The sequence below is a fragment of the Barbatula barbatula genome, assembly GCF_947034865.1.
Source record: "Barbatula barbatula genome assembly, chromosome: 12".
NCBI lineage: Eukaryota > Metazoa > Chordata > Actinopteri > Cypriniformes > Nemacheilidae > Barbatula > Barbatula barbatula.
Window position 1 is genome coordinate 5,970,155 of NC_136775.1, and position 23,881 is coordinate 5,994,035.

The 23,881-nt window shown below is 39.4% G+C and overlaps 1 protein-coding gene across 1 annotated transcript in view; it reads left to right on the forward strand.

Moving 5' to 3' along the window:
• The window catches only part of rspo2 (R-spondin 2), a 43,204-nt gene extending 33,177 nt beyond the window's left edge, over positions 1 to 10,027 (forward strand). The window contains exon 6 of the mRNA XM_079470286.1: positions 8,776 to 10,027. Coding sequence (XP_079326412.1) covers positions 8,776 to 8,897 — 122 coding nt within the window. The 3' untranslated portion in view covers positions 8,898 to 10,027. The remainder of the gene's footprint in view (positions 1 to 8,775) is intronic.
• The last annotated feature ends 13,854 nt before the right edge of the window (positions 10,028 to 23,881 follow it).

The following is a 23,881-nucleotide window of genomic DNA, read 5'->3' on the forward strand; positions in this document are numbered from 1 at the left end:
GAGAAGTGTCATGTCTACATTTTATCTAAATCATGTATTTTGTTGAAGTATATGACTGGAGAGCATGGCGAGTAGCTTTGTTAAATTTAGGTCTATTAACTCACGTATTATTTATCACCCTTTATGTTTGTCACTGGAATTTACAAATATCTAACAAATTAAAGGTTTTAAAAAGTGCTTGTCAACTTAATGCTTGTCAACTTAATTGTCTAAGTAAAAACTATTGTCCTGAAAAACAGTAAATAAGGACAATAAGGTTTAAAAAAGACAGCGACGATATGAAACTTTGAATTCTGCCCTTCTGTCCTCCATGCATGTGTATAGTTCCACAAGGGCCCCATACGCTTTCATCTCCACAGACACATGAAACAGTCGTACAAACATCACACATGATAGGGCGATGCACTTCCTCCTCACAACCAATAAACATGCATTCATATATACCCACACATGAGCACTAACGCAGGCTCTACTTCTGATAATGTATATGCAACGCTTCCGTTTCATGTGCCCACAATATCAATGGGACACTGGCACAGCCCAAATCACCCCCTCTTCTAGGCGAGCTGGGAGCAGGGGTATGACTTTCAACATCTGGTGCACAGTTGCACTAGCCTAACCACTATTTTTTTCTCTCTTTCTGCTCTCTCTCTCTCTCTCTCTCTCACTCGCGGGCATTTTTATTGAGACATCACAGCTTGTAATCAGAGCCTGGCGATACTGATGGAAGTTGCGGCTTCTGACCCGCTCGCATCCATAGGCCTGGACCGCTGAAACGGACACCCAGACAAAACAAAGTGTCGTCTCCTACTGGATGTATGTTTAAGGCGTGTGTGAGTCCAGGCTCGCATAGATAAAGTGAATAGCAAGTAATACTGTGTCAACTTTCAATTGCGTAAATGCACCAAGATAAACAGATGGGTTTTGGGTTCAAACGTATCCTGAGGATTCTAATCCAAATTGCAGTTGCTTTTCTGTTTAGTTTATGCTAATTTTATTCAGTGCTGTAATTTTAGTATAGCAGTGAAAGAAATCCTTTGGTTTGGTAATTTTTTTTTTGCTGCACCTTTGCTTCCCAGCATCTCTCCACGACCCAAGATTCCATCCCACAGTGTTTATACTGAATAATACCTGGATGAAGGACACATCTCTACTACCCTCTAGTTATTGTTGGATGTTTTCCCTAACATGCTCCTATCTTTCTTCCCACCGGTGTGGAGATAGTGGAACCCTGACCCCCCTGGGTCTTGATGGAGCTTGGCAGCAGTATGGGGACCAGTGGGATTAGCAGGTCCGGGGAATAAGGGGTGGCTAGTTTGACTCAAAAATCCAAGCGAGTGTGTGTGTGTGTGTGTCTGTAAAATGAACCTTTGCACCAGGTTGCACTGAACTAGATCCTCAAAATAATAAACAACGGATTAGAGATGTCAGTGCAGAGCTAGATCCCATTCTGTGCTTCTTTTTTTAGGTTGTCTCAAAAGGATACAAGAACACCTTTTCAGACAGATGACAGAACATCTGAAGGGAGTTTTTTAAATAAATAATTAAATTGAGATCAAGAAAGAAGAGCATCCGTGACACTCTTAAAGCATTTCACAGAGGGTCCCACGACTCCAAAACGTAAACTTGCTACACTTTAAGGCCTGTCTGATCTGGCACAGCCCCTGTGCCTCATGGGCACTTCCTCTTTATGTAAACCCACTCAGTTCCTCATGATATGAGGCAGATTTCCTCTCCATTTCCCATTGGAGATGGATATTTAGGGCCTTGTTCTGAAATGAGATATAAAGAACACATCATGCTGCACAATTTCCTCTTACATCCTCCAGAAGGGCCCTGGGGGAGCCGCGAAGGGCCGGACGCCTGGTTCTGAAATACATATGGCCCAAACAGGCTTAGGTACAGGTATGGATCAAGCCATAGCCGACAATGCTGTAGCGCGCTTCAGTTTGCATTTATATGAGGAACAGATAAGATTGTATGAATTTAACATGGACCTCTTTTTGAGTCCCAGAGGTGGTGACGGCTCTTAAAGGAGGCCCAAATGTATCCCATAACTGCACAATGAACATTTACTTTCCTGCCAGCACAATCTCCTCAGCTTTTTTATAAAACAGCACCTCTGTATCCACATGTACATGACGGAGTCGAGGTCTGGCCCCTGTATAGGGGAGCTGTAGCGTTCGCAACGGCAAACACACACACACACAAGGGCCATACTTCCCATTACCCACACCGCTCGCAGGAAATGCAGCTTCAGGAATGAAATGGAAAACAAATGTTCCATCAAATAGTTTGTGTAATTGTAGTGTGACGGGGTCACATCCTTGGCAAAGCTGGCAATTTTTTTCCTCGTTTCTTTTTGTTTCAAACATGGAAATGAGCTTTTAAACTTACTGTAATTGTACAGTTAAGCTGTACACGCTCCTGGAGCGAGCAATGTGGAGGATTTCCAGAGAGGAGATATATTATCCCCAGATCTTTTTTGCGAAAGCCTTAGTCATAAGCTAATTCTAGCAACAGCTTTTTTATATCTGGAAACAAAAGCACTAAGATGTTCTCAAAACACAAAACATTCCAGGATTTTAAGCACGAAATGCTTTGAAAGATCAGCAGGGTGCGTCTTGCGCTATTTAAATTCCTTTCAAGGCAAAATCGTTGATAGTTAAATTGATAAGAACGACAGAATGCTAACCTCCGCCGGCCACAGTATATCATTCCTCTGTTCTATCAGTATGAAACAGATGTTTACGTAAATCTGACAGATCAAAGCACTGTGCAGAACTCGTGACGATTAAACACACTTAAGCGACTCCAGAAAATGCCTCAGCTGCTGTTTGCCTTACCGACCAATCAGATATGATGCATTCGTATACTTGTGACATGCGACAAACATCACAAATCTGCGTTTTTCTCTTGATCTATTTATCACCCCACTTTCTCAGTTGGTAATAGCGTGGACGCTCTCTAAAATAGCGCAGAGGTTCTCTTTGATAACGCTGTGGGAGCTTTTTATGTCGCTCTTCAGGAACATAATATAACATTTAGGCAGTAATTAAATGAAACTAAAGCTAATTATGCCTCATTTTCGGAGGGACACAAGACGAGCGCTCTATGTACTTATGCCCAGATGTGGGGGTGAGTCAGGCATGGCGATAGGAGACCGCAGAAGCTGTTTTGCAACCCTTTTTGTGGGCTTGCGGTGGCAGAAATATCAACTTCTGTGTGTGGTGGGCATAAAGGGACGATGCGGTAATTTCCCAGGTTCAGGATTCACAGACTGAGCGATGAGAACTCATATCTAGAGTATGCGGGTGATTGATTTATAACTGAATAGATCATTAGTTATCAGATTTCTTTGTGTAATAAAGTCCAAAGCGACATGCAGTGCATTCATGGTGTAAATGTTATATCTGTGTGTGTTCTCGAAGAATCTACCTTGACTATATTGTTGCATGCTTTATCAGTCGAGCTAGACCAGACACGTTATCAAAATAATTTTGATATTTTGATAGATTAAATGCTCCAACCCAATTTTTTTAGGGGGGTTTAGACTGTGACAAGCTCAGAATTTTTTTTTGCTTTCAGTACGTAAGCCTGCGTAAATAAGAGACACAGAAAGTAGAAAACTAAGCCCCGTGACTAAGTGTTTAAAAAAACAAATCCATCTTAAATGTTTTCCAGAACTACAGTGGAACAGTCTGAAGACATTATGTTAAATGCAACCCCACAACATAAAAGATGACCGCGAAATATTAACAGATTAATCAGTGCGTCGGTCAGGCGTGTTTGTGTGCTAAAGACGATGATCCAATGGATCATAACATCTTCAAAGAACCGTTGCGGTAGACTGACCTGCTCCTTAATCTCTCTACACCTCCCTTCACTGTTGCACGGAATTAGGAAAATAATGACCCACCTAATCTCAACATTAGCTTTTCAGATGGAATGCATGTGTTTTAAATCATGTTGTCTGATAGTAAGCAGAGCTTCGGAGAGAGAGAGAGAGAGAGAGAAGGTATGATCCAAAGTAACCTTGTTAGGCTAAGTGACACAGTGCAGAGAAGCTTCTTGTCAGCTGGTTAGCAAGATGGACTTCTGCCTTCTCCGGGTGAGAGTATTTCACTTGTTTTCCAGTATCATTGGCGTCTATCTCTCTCTCTTCTAGTCTCTCATCTCTCTCTCTGTTTGTCTTTCATCTTTCACTCTCTGTCTCACATTCTCTGTTTTGTTAAATATGACAAATATGATGATTTGTATTGTACAGTATGTAAAATGTTAGATCTGTTGCAACTTCAATGCTTCCTGTTCTTGGCTACTTAGATTTTTTTTAAAGAGAAGAGTTTACTTTGTTTAATACCATATTTTCAGTTAAACAAAATATGTTCAGTACAGTTTATTCGCATGCCATTTACTACAGATTTGTTCCATTGTTGTTAAAGGGATAGTTCACTTCAAAATTCCATCAACATTTATTTAAGATCATGTCTTTCCAAACCTGTTTGACTTTCTTTCCTTTGAAGAACGCAAAAAAAAAAAGATATTTTGATGAACATTGGAAATCAAACAACATTGGACCCCTCTGTTTTTTATTGTATGTTTACAAAACCACTGAGACAGTCTTGTTTCGAGGTTCACAGAAGAGTCATATACAGGTTTTGAATAACATGAGAGTGAATAGATGATGACAGAATTACATTTTTTGGTCAACATTAAGTTTGTTTGTTTTTTACATTTAATTGAATTAGCAAAAGTACATAAACATCTGTATGTGTTCATAATGCCAGGTGATGAAACAGAAAGAAAGTGTAAACAAAGCCATCTGCTTCATCTATACGTGACACCAGGTGTGAGTCGCATCTCTATTGATGTATGGACACCAGCAAATAAAGTTCATGACGTAAATGATTAGTGCAAATAATACTCCGCTAGTAACAATTTTCAGCGAATATGAAACAAACACCTTTCGATCAAGGTATGCAAACGTTGCGCATTTGTCAGGCCTGTTTTGCCAGTGGTTGATATATAAGTCAAGGAGAGCTGGCTACGGTTATTTTCCTTTTCACAGCATTATAAATGTATGTGTTAGGAGGCCTATAATGGCTGCTAATCCAATTTCTGCCACTGAAATCAAATCTCGCTGGCGCCAGCGGTCCTCTCTTTCACTTGCAAATAATGATGTGCTTTTGGTGTCTTCATGAAAATGATGGACCACCAAAACGGTAGCTTAATCATCTCACAAAGCCTCGTACCCTGTTTTCAATGTTCTCATTTGGTTTTAACTCATTCTTCTATTATGGCTCTTTTTAAGGTGGGGGGAGATTAAGAAGCAGCAGTGAAGGCAATTATTAATTGTTGATTCCTTGAAAGATGAGAAGGTTCTGAATAGAAGAAGAGCCGTCGCAGAGAGGCTCATTTACCGCTCGCTCTTAATGCTTTCCTGAGGTCAGCCATCGATTTCTTTAAACCGCATGCTGTGCTGATAAGATTAGGCCTTTCGATTCCTGAACTGCTTGAGTCATGCAGATGAAATCACTTTGGGTTGGATTTGAGGATGGATGGCGGCCTTTTCATTTTGGTCACGCCCTCTTTGATAACAGGCTGGTTTAAAGTGATAGTTCACCCAAAAATGAAAATTCTGTCATCATTACCCTCTTGTCATTTCAAATATTTATGACTTTCTTTCTTCCGCAGAACACGAAAGAAGATATATTAAAGAATGTTGTTAACCGAAGCGCCAGCATCCATTCACTTTCATTCGTTTTGTGTCCATACAATAGAAGTGATTTGGTGGCGCCGCTGTTTGGTTACCAACTTTCTTCCAAATATCTTCTTTTGTGTTCTGTGGAAGAATGAAAGTCGTACAGGATTTAAATGACAAGAGGGGTGTAAATGATGACAGAAATTACATTTTTGTCTGAACTATCCCTTTAAGAAAATCTGCAAATTTAGCAAGGGCTGTTTTAAATGTGTTAAAATGTGTTAACGTTAAGAGTCAGTTTTAATTCAACATGGTTTTAAACATGGCACATCCATTCAGAATTTAAAGTCAGAACAATCCATTTTTTTAATTTGAGCCTTTTCATCTCCATTAAACTCAAATCCATCAAACCCTCAAAAACTGTAACATTTATATAAGTGCCGGTTGTATCATTTGTTATTTTGACGGCACGTCATAAGAGAAACCGAACTCTGCGCGAGGGCGAGAGCCAGATAGAAGAGAGATGCATTAAAAGAAACTAGTAATTCATCAAAAATGGTGTGCCGAAGGAATTTGTGGTTGATCTGGGTAACTTCCACCCAGCAGTGCACTTTGGGGTTCATCTCACGTTGCCAGGTGTTCTGGCAGATTATATCCCTGCGTGTTGCAGAAGCAATGAGAGAAGCTATTTCTCCACAAGAAGAAATCTGAATGTGGAAATCATGCAGACATAGAAAATGTGTTTCAACTTACACCTGTGTTCTCTTTTCTCCCCTTGACACTTGCAAACCCAGGGGAAAACTCTCTCTTTTATTGCCAAGGAGTGGTAATCCGTTTTCCGTTCAGATATCGGCCGATTTATGGCCGTACGAGCGCACACAAACGTCCTGTTTTTCATTACCGCTAACTTGTTTGTTTGTTTGATGCTGAACATCATGTAAAACGAGTGTCTTTTGGCAGATGTTCGCTGTATCTACAAAGGAGGAAGGCAATCAGTTTAGGAAAGACTTTTAATCCACCAAAAAGACAAGGAAATGAACCAATGTTTATAGTTAAAAATGCATTTTGGTTTTATATGTTTGACATATACAGCATGTTTACTTTCCGTTTTTCCACTCAGAGAGCTTTAAAACATTATTTTTGGTGTCTTTAGTTTTTTCCTTAAAAGTCTGCTGGAAAGAAAGCAAACTGCACGACTTGTTTCGAAACGCAACGCTTGTCTTGACCATTCTCTGGGACCCTTGCTAATTGAAGTTGGCAATTAATTGTAAATATTAGATCAAAATTACAAACACAGGCTTATTTAAACATCTCATGCATGCCAGAAACTCAGGTTGAGACGCATTAAACAGTTGAACACATCTTGATATGATTTTCCAATTTAGCCATTGTTTTGACCTGCTGAGAAAAGTTTTCCGTTAGGATTGGTTGCCCTCTAGCTGTCAGATATGAAATATTACATTACTTCACTTTCTTCTAACTTTACAACAACTGCACCGTGATTTAAACTGATCAGGTGTGCACTCATATTACTTATAATTTTCCGAAACCGTTCCTGAGAACGTGGAAATGAAAAACTGATGTTTGGAAGCACTTTAGGATGACCCTTTGACAAAATAAATAAGTGTAAAGAGATGTCTTTTAACGTCTGTTTGACTGATGATTTGGGAATATTAGATCAGCATGCTTCATATGAATATGTGGTCCATAGAGGCCTAACCTCAATTGTAAGTCTCTCATAGTTAATCACACCGTTATCCATACTATAAACAAAGTTTAATGAGACAGGATATTGTTCAAATGGTTGGGAAAGAACATATGTGTTCTGGCCTGCTATACAGGTCTTTTTAATATAGAACTCTGCTGTTTACTGCCATCAAAATCCGTCCCCCAAACTTATTGCAGACTACGTTTATAAAACACACGGCACCACCGTTTCGAATGAAAACGGCCTTTCAAAATGAAATACGAAAAGAAATTGCCTGTGGTCATTACGTGCTTGCGTTTTATGCCCGTGTAAATCTGTTATGGCTCACTTGGAACTATTGAAAGTGACATGTATCACAGAGGTTCAATGGTTTTGTTGTTGCTGTTGTTTTAGAGTGGCCTACATGGAGATTCGGTTCAGTTAAATCGGGCAAAATGAAATTGGTTTCTCCACACGCACACATTGTAATAAGCCGTCATGTAAGGACGGCGCTTTTGCATCGTGCCAGATTGCGGGACTACAAGAAATGGTTCCCAAAAATAGCACGATCGTATTAATTGCAGGAAATTGCCGGGGGAAGATTTAGTGAAATTGTTACATTATTTTTGCGCCACCAGAAGAGCAAAAGCAGCCATGCTCGTTTTCTCAGGGTTGTTTCCACTTAACAAAATAATTTTCGAAGAATTCACAGTTGGGAATGGCAATCGGGCAGCTGTAAGAGAGCCAAGTGTGTGTGTGTGAGACAGGCCCGCTCGAGATCGTCACCACGCATTCTGCTGCTTTGGCTCATTTTGTGGTGCTAAATGGCCTGAACAAGTGCAATAATAAGACTTTTCGCCAGCCATATAGAGCGACCGTTTTCCATAACCTGTATGTGAACCATAGCATAGCTAACAGGGAATGTGTGCCAGATCGGGCTCCAGATACCACCCAGCATCCGTGCTTAACTTGTTTTTCCCCGCTGACAGATTTTCTGTGCCTCTTAGTCACACTGTCACCGATCACACATGCACACATCCTTATCTTATTTGCTACTGTTGGATCAAACCAGCCCCCCTCTGTTGTATGTGATGTGTCACACGGGCTTCTGTGAGCCATGCTATCCCAGAATGCTTTGCCTGGTGCGTGACACCTGGCTTACATTAATTCTGCTCTGAGAAGCCTGCCTGAGAAGTGAACGAGTGCACTTTGCTCCAGTGTTTTCTAAGCTGGTGTGCGAGTGGGGGGGATGGGTGAGGAAAGGTTCATTTGGCCTGGTGTTCTGCTCGGAGGGCCGCTGTCTTTGAATCATAAAAACATAATTCACTTGCTGCTTAACGTCTCACGCGGTATGCTAACGTGCGCTCTTTCTTCTGTTTTGGTACAGCGGGTTCGGGGAAGGGGCACCGAACCAAAGAGCAGAAAAAGAAGCCCAACAAGCAGAGGCTGCGCTTCCGGGCCCAGAACCAGCACAGCGACCACCTGGCCTCTGTTCGGGCTGCCCAGTGAAAGACTTTTCGATGGAACAGACACCAGAAAGCTGCTAACCCCTGCTCCACACACACACACCTCCAAACAGGATTATTCACACTCGCGTGGACACGCTCCACTCGCCCTGTCTCCCACCTCCTGCTGCATCCCGCGCCAGCGAAACGTCCCTCGAACCCGTGACCCCACTGTGACATCATGGAAGACTATAGCAGCTGTTCATATGGCTCATATCTCATCCAATCTGAGGAAGGAGCGAGAACGGGCGTGGAGACCAGACGTACGGAAAGATGCTGGGAAAGGAGGCGAAATTGGAAGACAGAAAGAAGGACGAAGAGATTGGAGAGTTTATAAAAAAAAACGTAATTGACTGATAACGAAAAAGCGAGAAAGACTTTTCTTTATTTATGTACAAGTACACCATCCCCTGCAAATCAAGGCAGAGTGTGTCATGTATTGCCTTTTTTGTCAAATGGGTACTTTGTCATTGATAGCAATGTTACGAACACGAAACCATGCATAGTTGCAAAATTATAATTCTCTGCACAGAACGTTTACGTCCAGACCGCTTTATGCTTTAAATGTATATTGTGGGTAAGAATCTTGGTTGTTCAACTATAGCATGGCCACAAACTCATGTGTACATAGTTGGTAAGTTCATCTAATAATGGTAACATTGATGATAAATAAAAAAGCATTACTGTATTTTCAGTATTGAGACCTTCAGCGTTTAAATGTGTAAAAAAGGTTATAATACCATCTACAGTTAAATAAAGAACAAAAAAGCTAAATAAAAAACATAGCCTTCACATAGCTATTACATTTATATGGTATATAATTGATTTATTTATTGATTCATTTTTTATTGTTATTATTATGTTTATGTTTGGTGAAAATTATGTCTCTGTACCTGATACTCCCTAAAGCTGAAGCATACTTTAAACCACTTATAACAATACAAATATCTCCAGAAGTGGAAACTGATCGTGTCTGATTTGCTGGTAAATGTTTCTTAGAGAATCATTGTGTAAACTTGGTTTAGCATCCTGTACTTTAAGTTGATTTCACACCCTGCAACAGCTGAAGTATATCGGCAACTGATTGATAATGTGTATATTGTGTGCTATTAAAACGCAGTTCATGTTGCAGTTCGTGCCGTTGTGTATTTTCAGAACTTCATCAACCTCCCATCAAGTTGAACAGACTTGAGTCCCAGAGCACTAACATTATTTCACTGCATAACAAAAGATATGCCGAATTGGTGGCAAAGAATAGAGCCCTTATTGGTGGAACGTGACATCATTCAGAGCTGACTATAAGTCTTTGTAACAGATGCAGAAGCTTAATTTTAGTCACAGATACTGAAATAGTTTCACACATTTTTCATACAGCAATAGAGTGGCCGGAAACAAAATGATTAGTTTTTTACAGCCGTTCTGCCAAAACGGAATAAATCGAGTCATAGCTAATTAACCTTGAGCTGTGCGCTGTATAATTGCCAAAGAGATTAGATTCATCATGTCAGACAACTTTCCAGCTTCTGGTTCACCTGTGAAGTCACATTTCCACAGGAGTATAAAAAGAAAAAGCGACATTGTACCGTGTATCACTGTAAGAAATGCTGGGAGATTTTTTAATCCAGTCAAAAAGAGACAAACCCAACCGCTGGGTTTTGGCTAAATTAACCTATGCTGGGTTCTTTAAACTCACCGTTGGGTCAAAGAAAAAAAATGTCTGTGTTAATTTAACCCACGTCTGGGTTCGTCCCTTTTTGACCCAACGCTGGGACATTTTGAACTGTTTGAGTCTATGATAAAATAATAAAATCAAGCCACGTGACAACTAGACACAAATGATGCTTGCCGTAGTTATTTTCTTTTCTCATTTATAGCCTTTTGAGCAATCTGCTTGTTAAACCTGACGTCACACAGGTCATATACCGTTTCTGGGTCCAAACTGTCTATCAGATGCCATAGGCAAACAACAACAAAATGGTGATATTCGCTGATGATTTGCTGTAAACTCTGTAAAATAAATTCTTTAAAAAAACACAATCCTAACCTTTAGCTCCATAACACAATCCCAGATGTCCAGACGGCGGTTCGTTTTACAATTTATTATAATATTGATTTTGGAGATTCAGTGAGACTGTACTTTACATTGTGAGTTTATAAAAGTTCCAGATGTTTATAAAGGATAAAAATGTGGCAATAATGTCTGCTCGATTTCGCTTCTTTGCGGTATATGTAGATAGAAATAGCTAATAAAAAGGTAATAAAGAAACTAAACGCTGCATTATGTAAGGTCTTTATACACCTCTGAAGACATAGTTATGTATATTATATTGCATTTTTGTCATTAGATCTTCCAAAAAAATAAACACTGCATGAATTAACAAGCAGATGACTTCACACAAATAATAATAGTGTGCTTTTTTAAAGAATTCATTCAAATTAAAGAATTCATTCAAATAAATGTAATTTACTTTAAGATCTTGTATGACATTGAGAAATCTGTGTTTTGGAGCCATTCCATGTGAACGTGTAGTCCAAGGGCACTGGATCATGTTTCACGTATTACAGACATTAGACATCGTTGCAGATGTCAGAGGAAATATTTTATCCTCCTAATTATATTAACATACACTTAAACAGCTAATGCTATATATGAGGAAAACGGTATCTGCGCTACAAGAACGGAATAATTGTAGCCCATCTTTTAAAGCAGTTGTGAGGTCCATAAACTTTGCATGTACTGTGAATGTATATGTAAACTTACCAACTGTGTTAAAACTCCCATCTGCTGTGGGTTACAAGTTAATGAGCTGCTCACAGATGTCATCTCAGGGGCCACACCATCACCAGCCCAAATTGGAAACTGAAAGGCACGAAAAGAGCATACTGAAGTGAATTCATTAAAGAGAAGACCACCGAGTGCAATAAAACATTGCATCATTTTTGAGCTGTAAAGTCTGCTGGTGTACAGAATTACTGCATGAAATCACTATAACTTCTAATCCTTAATAAGAAAGGCCAGAACACGTTAGCGTCAGTTATGGTATCCAATGTCTGTCCACACATCAGAAGTTTGTGTTGCCCATTTCCTCTTCCCATCTTGCAATTCTCTTTTCATCATAAAACCACTTCTGTAAACTATGTGGCGGCATATAGGCAAAGCATCATGCTGTGGATGTCTGTATTTTCCTTGTGTGTGTGTGTTTGCATGTGGTAAGAGGTTATGGTTTAGCCGAGTCTATGGCTTCCTTTTAATCTGACAGAGTTCATTTCCATTAGCTCCACTTGGTTCTATTATTATGGTATACTTCAAAGAGTGAAAAAGTGGAACCGCAAACAGGAAATGCTGGTCCTCGTTCCTGTGCCGTGAGATGGCTCTCTCATCACTCTGTCATGTATAGAGCGTTCGCTGCCTGAATGACACGTTTGTTCCCGAACAGATGCCGGAGATGGAGGTTATGACATCGCCGGATTAATAACTTCGCCTGGTACAATAAAAGTTGAAATAATTTGCTGTGTAATGGGGCATTGGTTGCCCACCGAGGCAAAGGAAATCTGGAATCACTAGCCCCTCATTGAAAGTGACTCTGTTGGCGAGAGGCACTGATGTATGTGCTCCAATGTTACAAGCCAAACATGTCTGGTGTGGAGTACAACATTTCCATATGTCTAAATATGAAATTATTGAGAGAACTAAAATGCATTTTAACACAAACGCTCATACAGTAATATCCAGAGTGCCAGTGCTTTTAGGAAATTTGTGCTCATACTTACAAACTCTAAAACTCCAATTTAAATCCATCTATGAAAGGCGACTCCCTGAGCTGATTGGAAACTTATTTTAAGAAATGTCAAGCTAAGTGATGACACACTTATGGTCAGACGAACTTAAATAATAAGTGAAGTAGTTTAATGTTATTAGTAAATTATATGGAGAGATTTACCGATTGCATGAATCTGTTATATCTGTTATACAGTGTGGCTTCAAGCATTGAAGAAGTGTTTAAAGGAGTGGTTCACCTTCAAAATGAAAATTATGTAATCATTTACACGTCCTCTTCTCATTTCAATCCTGCATGTCTTTCTTTCTTCATGTCTTTCTTTCTTCACTAAAGAAGATATTTTGAAAAATGTTGGTAACCGAACAGCACAGCCCCCCATTCAATTCTATTGTTACCAATACAAGTGAATAGGGGGCTGTTAATGAAATTCTTCAAAATATATTTTCTGTTCTGTGGAAGGAGGAAAGTCAAATAATGCAGGTTTGAAATGACAAGAGGGTGAGTAAATGACAGAATTTTCCTTTTGAAGGTAAACTACTCCTTTGTGTTACCATTGTGTGATTTGTAGCGGCATCTAGCGGTGAGGTAGCAACAAATGGCTACTCCACCCCTCCTTTACTAAGCACAACGGAGGCTGAGAGAGGACTAAGAATCTGTCACGTTTTTCGCTTCTTTCCCAAACCTATTTAAAAAAGAACTCTGTGGAGCGGTTTGTCCGTTTAGGGCTACTGTGGAAACAACATGGCGACAGGACATGGCAAGAACAGTCCATGCAAGCAGACCCATGCTGTATGTAGATAGAAATAGCTCATTCAAAAGGTTAGAGAAACATAAAGTATTATTATACACCCCTGAACACGAATGTCTTTATACACCTATTGCATTTCGTCAATAGATCCTATTCAGATATATTCAGCGAATCACTTGATGGTCTATCGCAATGATCTATCACCTGTTAGGAAACACAGTACATTTCAAATTGATAAACATATGAATATTTCCTCAATAAACTGTATATACACACACACATATGTTTAGTTGGCCAATCCATAACTCGGGTCTACCCTTAAGGTCTCGTAATCACATAAGGGGTTGAAGCTCCAAGTCAACCACACCATCACCACCTTCCTTGAAACTCTAGGTCGGGTCTTACTAGAAGGATCTTTAACACATGTTCTTTATCAGCACCGCCGAGTACAGTTACGTACGTTTAAAAGACATTAGCTAGAGCTCCGAGCTCCCTTTATGGGCAGACAGAGGTATGTGGAGACAAAAGTCACTTTTGGCCAAGCTTCCGTGCCTGTTGCTGCGGACGAAATTAAAACCTCCAACATGATTGAACATTCGCTTTTCTGTTTGGCAACAGCTCTCCATTTATTGAATTTTATAGGGGTCTAGTAGCCACATAAGCTAGCGGTTTCAAGGCAGGATTAATACGAAACACTCCTTATTAAACCATAACAGTGCGACTGTTGAATATAGAATTACCAACAAGGACCCAGAAGGGTGATATTGATCCCATGGCTGACACAAATAACTCTAATGAGCGAGGGGCATTATTTTGCTGTGTAGAGAGAGAGAGGCAGCTTTAAGAAACCTTAAATGACTTTTCTAATATGTCATGTTTGCAAAAGAAGGTAAAACTAGAATATTTATCTAATATATGACATCTTTAGGGTGGCAGTTCTAAACCAAATTACACCTCTTTCACACTTACTGTATGTGATCTCTTATAAAAACACTATTACACAAAACAAGAAGCACACACCTAGGCTTTAAATGCATGAGTTTTATTAGTTGTACTATTGACCAGTTTGTTGTGAAGAATGGTTCTGAATCTAGACACACTGTGCCGCAGTGTACACTCTCTGCTGTTTTCACACTTTGCTGGTGCCACAACACCCAACGCAGCCTCTGCCAGACCACTCTGTGCTTCATTCTAAATGGTGCATGGAATAATTTCCCCATGTTCTGCACATTTTAATGCAATTAAACAATTATGTTGTTTGTACATTATTCCGTTTTTTCTACAAGTTTCGCTTTTGGCTTGTTGATATTTAAGCATATTAAATAAATAAGCTGGGAGAGTAAACAAGACCATTTTTTTTCTTGGGTGAACTATTGCTTTAATTGATTAAACATACACTTTTCTGATGTAGGTTGTTAACCTGCCTCCCATCATGGAATAAGAAGTACTTAATGATTCGCACTCAAAAAAAGTGTTAATATATTGTGTAAAGTGGACTTTTCTGATTTAATCATGAACGCAAACAAAATACCCCAGAGTACAATTTTTGGCCATTTTTAGTATCCTCATCTCACATACTTTTAGTTTGGCCTCCTGAGGCTGATGATTCTGAAGGGTTAAGCACCTCGTTTCCCCTGATAAAGAAGAAAATGACTTATTGGACCTATTTTTGTAACCTGTTCATGAAGAGTGCCAAAAGTGTCTCATACATGATAAATGGAGGTGGAAAATGGACAGAGGTGGAAATTGGCAAGCTAAATGCATTGAAGTTATAACATTAAGTCCAGCTCACGATTAGCAGCTCCATTTAATATTCCTGCAGACTGCTAAGCAGATTCTACTAATAAGACTCAACAGAATGAAACAAAACGGAGCTGCTTGTGTCTTGTGTATTTTATTCATGTTTCTGCCGTTTATGTGTTTTCATTGACATTCATTACACACTGGACTAAAGCAATAACAGGCAGTTTGTCTGACTGCACACTGAATACATGTTATCACAACATCTAAATGAATGGCTGGTGTTCTGTTCAGGCCTTTAATTCGAGACATTTTTACTGCAGTATGTGTTTAGCCTTTAACCTTTTCACAGAACGTTTCTATGATTTGCGCAACCTCCCATCTATCTTCTCCGTGTTTGCCTATGTGTCTTTGTTTTCTTTTCTTGTCTCAAGTGAACTATGTTTCATAAATAATTTCTGACGAAACTTGGACTTTAGGAAAAAAACACAATGATGCTAAAGCAATTGCCTTAATGTTCTGTGTAGTTGCGAGGGTATGGACTCATGGTTGATGTTCTGGGTGGTTAAAAGTAAGTTTTTCTTTAGTATACGGGTAGTTGGCAAATATGCCGTACATGTGTCCTGTGGTGTGACATAGAAAATATTTAGTAAAAAAACTAAAAATGAAGATAAAACTCTCTCACAAATTGTGAGACCATTCAAAATTTTCATTTACTCAGCAATTCTAGATGTAGTGTGTCCATTCCAGTCCAGTGTCACAAATTTCAACAAATTCAAACCCCAGGAGTGATATAAAGTCATCCAACAGCAATGTGAAATACTGACAGCATGTCAAGACACATGAAAATGTATCAATCATGAGTCATCACATTTCTTTAAAGTGGCCGTGCAAAGGTGTTTCGTGCATTCTGACTTCTTTGCCGTGTTAAACGTGCGGTCTTCTCATGCTTAACATGATCAACTTGACGAGTTGGGCGTATTACGTAGTATTTCTGTGCTCGAAACACTCCCCTAGCGATCGTACAGGTTTGGGAAAGTTTTTTTTCGAACATACAAAACGGTTTCGTAACAAATTTTCTTAGTCCCTTATTGGACAATTCTCCCAGAAAAGCACCGGGCACACCCACGCGGCAGCAAGGAGAGAAGGAGCATGCGCAGATGTCACTTTCTCTTGTGTGCAGGAGAGAAAGAGAGAGCATACTTTCAGGTGTTTGTTTGTTGGGCGATGAACGTTATATAAACGGTTTATATATAACGCTGGATTTGGAGATCGTTTGAAACTGATATATGGAGCCGTCCCATCGCTAAAAGATGCCGGACATGAACCGCATGCGGCGAGTGAAAGTGATGTCTGTGTTTTGTTGGCAATTGGTACGCGCCGTTTTGGAAATTATCGTACAGCTGTAGCTGTCTTTTAGAAGATGCGATCAAACGAAATAATCTTCGAAGATAGAAAGTATGCAATACTACTCTATTGGTACTCACTTTGGAAGAATAAAAAAGTATAATTTACCTAAACACATACCTATAAAAAGTACATTTCTCTCAGAAAAACAGAAAATAATTTTCAATTTTGAAATGGCCTCTCAATTTTTTCTGCGTCTTAATTTATAAAATGAAATATTATCAACAATTTGTTTTAAAATTTTTGCAGTCACATCAAAGAACACTTTTACAGTTATATGTCAACAACCCATTTACAAATATTGCTGGATGGATTTATTGTAAATACTAGGTCAACGACATGGTCTCGTCCCCTGCTATCTCTTTCCAGTTTGAGCTGGTCTTGAACGAGCGGGTATGAGTCTAGGCACAAGGCATGGCACAAAGCCGAGATCCACCGTGCTGCTTAAAGAGACTGTTTTCTGGGGATGGCCCACCACTCAGGGGCCTCCCTGTCTGACGGACCGGCTACGAGGCACCAGTCTCCACAGGGGAGACTTAAGCTCCAATCAAAACAGGATTATATAGAGCAAAGTTTAAAAGAGAGCAGTGCCCACACACAAAGACAGTTGCACTGAGGCAGATAACATGGTGGGCGCAGCTTTCTCTCACAACACACAAAACCAGATTCAGAAAACTAGCAGGAGCCTTTCAAAAAACCATTGCAATAGGTTAAAGTCACTCAAAACCAGTTAGACAATGGGCTGTGTCAGGGCAGGCTAATTTACAGCCATTATACAAAATTTGCGTTCGTTCATAATCTTATTCCTCATAAAGTATATCCCCTAAGTTTAGCAAAACGCTATCCAAGAAACACAATGCAAAACTTCCTGTGCCAACAAAGGCTGTAAAGCAAAAGTGCGGAAGGGCCACTGAGACTCAGGTGAAGCTAATTTTGTTAAAGTTTCTTCCCAATGGTGCGCTGCTGAATAAAACAAGTTTGTGACAGAACATGGGAACTCCGCCAACGCATCTGTAACACAGGAAGAAAATTCAATGGGAGCCTGCTGTAATTAGACTAATAAATGTTTTACTGTGGATGTATTGGAAACAAAGCAGGGCTTATTGCAGCGTGCATGGCTTTCATTGAGAAACCTTGTCAGCAAATGATGTAGTCTACTGACTCTAAGTCAGAAGGCGTTCTTCGTGTAGCAATGAAACAATTAAACGGGAGCTCGAACCCTAAAAAAGATGTTTTGTACTACTAAGGAAGAAGCAGATAGGCGGCTTTTCTTGTTTTACAATTGACGGATGTTAAACAATTTGTATGAGGATTTTGTTTAATTCAAACACATTTTTATGAGTCTATAAAAACAGATTCAGGTTACGAGACGCCGAGCCAATGTCATTGGTGAAACATGTTGATGTGACAACGTCATTGGGAATGTGTGAAACATTAACATGTGTATACATCGTGTGTTTGTAACTTTTATTAAAAACGGTGGCACGTTACAGTAAGCTGGCAGAGAAGGTGGTGTGTTTTTGCCTGATGTGGTTATTATTGCTTACTGGTTAAGCTTCAGTCCTAACCGGCCTTTTTTAATGGCACAGAGCCGCCATATCACGTTCCCCCAACCTTTATTAAAGATGTGGTTCCTCAAAGCGTGTTCAGGGAATAAAAGAGGCAAGAGGGTGGGTCAGGAATTCATACACCACTGGTTGCTTACAGACCAAATCATCGCCACGGGAACGATGCATACTCAAGAGAATTACAAAGGTAAGCTGAGGTTGAGTTGTGCCCAAGAGCAAGTCAAACGGCTGATTAAACAAAAAAGCTAGACAGGTAACCCGATGTTTGCATTAGCCGGGACCGCTCGTACAGTTCACGTGGGTATATTATGGCCTCCATGTGTATATATCCAGCCTCCTACGGTAGCTTTCATTGCTCTGTAATTTGCACAGACTGTGTCCTGTACTGGTTAATTAATCCTGACGACCGAACCAAAAACGACCACCTTGGTCTCCGCAGTTCTTCTGCTGGTGATTTTGATGGGGACGGGTATATTTAGCTGTCTGGTGTGCCGCTCTGAGGTGGTTGCTGTGGAAGTCACTGTGAACTTTAGCCTGCTGGGTTAGTGACTATTAGAGCTATAAAAATGTTTGTGAAGTGAAAATGCCCTCAAAGTGAATTCACATCAGCCCCAAAAGAACTCTTCAGTTAAACAAGCCATAATAAGAGACAAATAATTTTCACTCATTAAAGACATGTGTAAGCTTAGATGAAAGTAAAATCGATATACAGAAGAAATGAATAAACGCTCAACATGCAACATGTTTTGCTTGTTCTGAATGACACTTAGTTGTTTTAAATGATCAATGTCCAATATCCAAGTAAAATACTAGAATGTGGGGAAACATGTTTCCTTTTTACCGCAACCGCACAAAAAAACATAATCCACCAAGCAATGCCCTAGAAACCAGATAGCAACACCTAAAACAATTTAGAAACTGCCCAAAACACTCTGACAACACCTTAAAAGAACAGTTAACCAAAAAATGAAAGTTTTTTTCTGTTCTGTGGCACTTTTGACTATTGTAATGGTAGTCAATGGTGGCCAAGAACTGCTTGGTTACAAGCGTTCTTCCAAATATCTTTCTCTGTGTTCATCAGAACAAAGAAATGTACACACTCTCGTGTTATGCCAAACCATAACATTTACAGTGGAGATCACAGAGGAGTTTAAGAGAGCAAAACGATTTTAACACAGAGATTCAACTTCATCTTTATACAAAACCCCTGTACTTCCTCATATGAGCAGCTGGAATGAGACATTTCGGAAAATAATAGAATTGTGCACATTTTATCCAACCTGCTTCACTCACTGTTTTCATAATGCAACATGGCATCTATTACACATTAAGCATCTAATATATTTTCTCAGCTGGAAAATTGGAATAACAGAACGAATTTTGCTGAGGTGTCGAATCTCAGTAATAGAGTGCAATGTGTAAAGTGAACTACTCCATTGGCTTGGGACAGAGAATCTGCATCTCACCACAAGAAGGGGTCCCTTAGGAAATACAGCATCTATAGGGAAATAAATGGTCCTGCCAATGATACATGCAGAAAACTTCATCTTGCTGATGAAAGTAGGTCTGGACAGACTATTTCATCTCTTGGTTAGTGGAAACTCGACAGTCCGTGGTCTCCAAAGCAGAGCTACAGCTGTCAAATCAACCTGTCAGGAATTACTGAGAAGCTGCCAGAGATGAAACTTGCCAGATAATACAAAGCTGCAGATGAAACCTGCTGTCCAAACACATTAATATTTAAAAGGCTGTTTCTGCAGTATAGTGTGTGGTGTTTAAACTGAGCTCCTTATTCGAATGAATTGTGACTTAAAGGGGACAGTTCACCCAAAAATGAAAATTTGTTGTCATTTTGAAGAATGTTGAATCCTCTCTTTTATAAACTGAAAACACGTGCAAGAAAACATTATACATTAGGTAGCCTAATCAACACAATACACGGCCGTGAAAAAATTAAGAGGTGACTCCAGTTTTGACTTTATCAGCATTTCTGCTTGTAATGTGTCAATTTCAGTCCAGTGTCTGTTGAATTTCAACAGGAAGAAACCTCTGGAATGACAGAATGGAATGACTGAATGATCCCATCATACATTAATTTAGCAGAATTAAAGAAATGCAGTTTTTGCATCTTTTTTCTGATAAAACAATCATGCGAGTTGAAATTTGGGAGAAAAGTTGTCCCTTCTTCACAAGGTGAAACAAAAAGATCATTTTACTTAAACAAAAACAATTTTAGAGTGGTCTCTTAATTTTTCCCAGCTGTAATAACATGATATTATATGTCTGTAATACTGTAACTATTCCGAGAGCATTTTCCCATTTACTTGTGTTTTATAGAGGAAAGTCATAAATGATGTGAAATGTGGATGTTTCACATATTTTTAAATCACAGATGATCTTATTCCTCATTTTAAATAGATGCTTTGCTCATCAGTTTTGCTGTCTGGATTTCCCCACAAGGCCTGTGTGTGACCTTTCCTTGGCTCCTATTTTGTTTGACCTTAGATAAATAACAGACATAAGTTGGAACAAGTGAGATATTTCTGAATAAAAACATAGACGCCCCAATAGGCTGACTGCATACACAGCATTGTACCCTTTGCGTTAAGAGCAGAATTAAAGTAGTAACATGATATCAAACCCAATATGAAAATTGACTTTCTTAATTATTCCTCATAATCATCTTCACGTTCTTGTTCATTTAGAGATTGTTGCGTAACATGGTCAGGCTCTACCAAGTGCAAATTGCCCCAAGTTATTGACTTTAAAGTGATCCCTTCCTTCTCTTTATTCATTGAGCTGAGTGGGGCCACGAACAGATGAACTTTGTATGTATAGAGTTTCTTATATTTAAATGTACAAGGGGACCGCATTAGCGTTTTTATGATTTTGATTGTAATAGGCCCTTATCAAAACCAGATGTAGGTAGTAATAACAGGCAGCTGCATAACTGTGCCTCAGGGGTTTTCCTTACATTAAAAAATGAGTAAAAAGGAAAGAGGGAAAACTTCCACATGCTAACATTTACACAGTGATTTCTTTTAATTGCACTCCGCTTTTTAATTTGCCTTGGAATAATGCTTTTAAAAATGTGCAGAAGGTATTTTATTGAAGTCCTGCTTAACGCTGGATGAGTTTGCTCGCCTGCCCTGCTCTTTAAGCGCATACCTGGCAACCTGCATTCCTTGTTTGGTTCCCAAGCTCAAATGTGTCACACTGCATAGAGCCGGAGCTGTGAAAGAAACATGTCAAATGAGCGGGTTTCCGTCAACTTTGAGCTTCAAAGGATTACTGTAAATTAACATTCCTAATGTTGGGCTGCATGGACAAGCCCTGTGAATCATGTTTGGAGCTCTGGTTGCACACTGGACCAAAGAACGGAGGGTTGAAAGAGACACAAACTGCTCCTAGATGAAAAGAGCATTGTATCATAACCTGAAGAGCCAAGATGTCTATATAAATGTCCTATGGTAGTAAAGCAACACGTCTTTAGAAACTTGACATTTTCACAAAGCTTTGATGCGTATTTTGGATGACTTTTGGTAAATTTCCATACCTGGCTTGCAAAATGACAGCCGTTTTTTCTTGGGACGTGACCACAATTTGCTTCATCATAATATTTATTTATTCAAGTATTAGTGACAGCTGTTGGTGATATTAAATGTATTTCATCATGGTGTAGTCTTTGATAAAAATGTGGGTGGTAGAAGAACGTTCCAGATTATCTCTTTCCTCCGACAGCCCACACTCTAGACTCACCCGTTTCATGATTAAAAAAACCTAAACCTGATGAGAAAAGCAACAACATAAATATAGTGGGTGCCTTTAATGGTTATGGCTTCCATCAGCCGTTCCGGCCAGAGCATCTGTATTTTCTACTATGAGCTCATTGGAACGAGGGCCTGAGGAACGACCCGGACCCTCGACCTGCAATAAAGCAGCTTTGCATGATGACATCTGTGGAACCATCAACGACCGACAAAAGGGGCCAGACAAACGTGTGGAGGGGAGATGTGTGTTAGGACTGGAAACCCCAACAAAAATAAACGTTAATCTAAGGAATAATAGCACAGGTTTAACCTAAGTGTGACCTAAGAGTCACTGTGCTACTGTATGTCATGCTCAGCCGAGTCAGCCCTCCACTGAAACCGGATTTATAGTCTCAATTTTCCATGTGAAAAAGGTCACAGTCAGTGGATGGGATGCTTTGTTGGAAAACAGCTATGCTATGTGTGTTTATGTACAGAACATATGAAAGACAGAGTTACACATGGAATATTTTGTGAAATCAGACAGATGGGTGAAAACCTCAGTAAAAAAATACAGATATAAATCAAGCAGTACTGTTACCCATGAAAATTCTGTCATCATTTACTTACCCTCTTGTCATTTCAAACCTTTATGACTTACTTTCGCAGAACAAAATATATTTGAAAGAATGTTGATAATAGAACATCACTAGATCCCATTCACTTCGACTGTATGGACACAAAACCAATGCAAGGGAATGGGGGCCAGTTAACAACATTTTAATATCGTCTATTGTGTTCTGTGGAAGAAAAAAGAGAAAAAGATTTAAATGACAAAAGGTTTTTTTTGGGGGGGGGGGGGTGATCCATCACTTTAACCAATTACTCATATAATGTCTACTGGATTTAGACAGGTTTCTTGTCAACCAAATCCACTTCCGTCTTTTTAAAGTAAATTATGTAATATCCAAAACAAAAAATAAACCTTTACAGAACTCACCCTGTTGAAAAAAAACACCAAGCCAGGCCGCGATCTGGTCTTCTGCTTCAGAGGGGCTTTTTCAATGGCAGCCTACATGTAAAAATAGTCATATAGAGAAAAACAATATGAAACGACCTTTCTCTGAAAAACATGGTGGTAACACGTTTTTGTAAGTGTGGTGTTTCCTCGCAAAAGCAAATAGTTATTCGTGGTATTAATTAGCATACATAGCATTATTTTGAGTTCTGTATGGCATGCAAATGCATAGACTGTGGTTTTATGTGGTCACAACATCGCCATAACCAGACTCGCAGTTCTGAGCTTTTATGCCACAGAGTCATATTGAACAGACATCGCCATCTTGTGGTAAAAATGAGAAGGTCCATTACAAACGAGTGAACTTTCAGATTCAAATGGCTTCCCAGTGGCACACATTAGCTTTGCATTGTGACAGCGGAGATGTACAAATAAATGTTAACATAAACATCACGCAGATCAACAAATGTATCTAGCCCACATTAGCGTTAAAAACAGTACCTCACCTTACTGACGCCTTCTTTATCAACGAGTTAAAAATCAACTAATTGTAGAATTGTAGCTGTGCTATAGCAGTAGACAAGATGGGACAGGTCTGATATTTAAGCTTAAAAATGATTCTACTAGATACTCACGTGTCACGGTTGTTGAGGTACTTGGGATATTCCTCAGGTTTTCCTGCTTTTGCGCATGCGCTATAAAATTAACAGCACATGGGGCGTAATCAATTAAAGGGACTTTTTTAATCTTTTTATTTTTTTATCTAGTTTTTATTTTTTGAGTGCACCACAAGCACTTAAAGTCTACTCATTCTGTAATTTTTTATATATTTTTTATATCGTCACGGATTAAGATAAACTATCAATGCTCACATTGAAAACCTTGGATTTGGAAGGATATATTCTCTAATCGTTTGTTTGCATCTCCAGCAATGTTGTTGGACCGTGGGGCAGTTTATGATCATTATGAGAACCTGAAA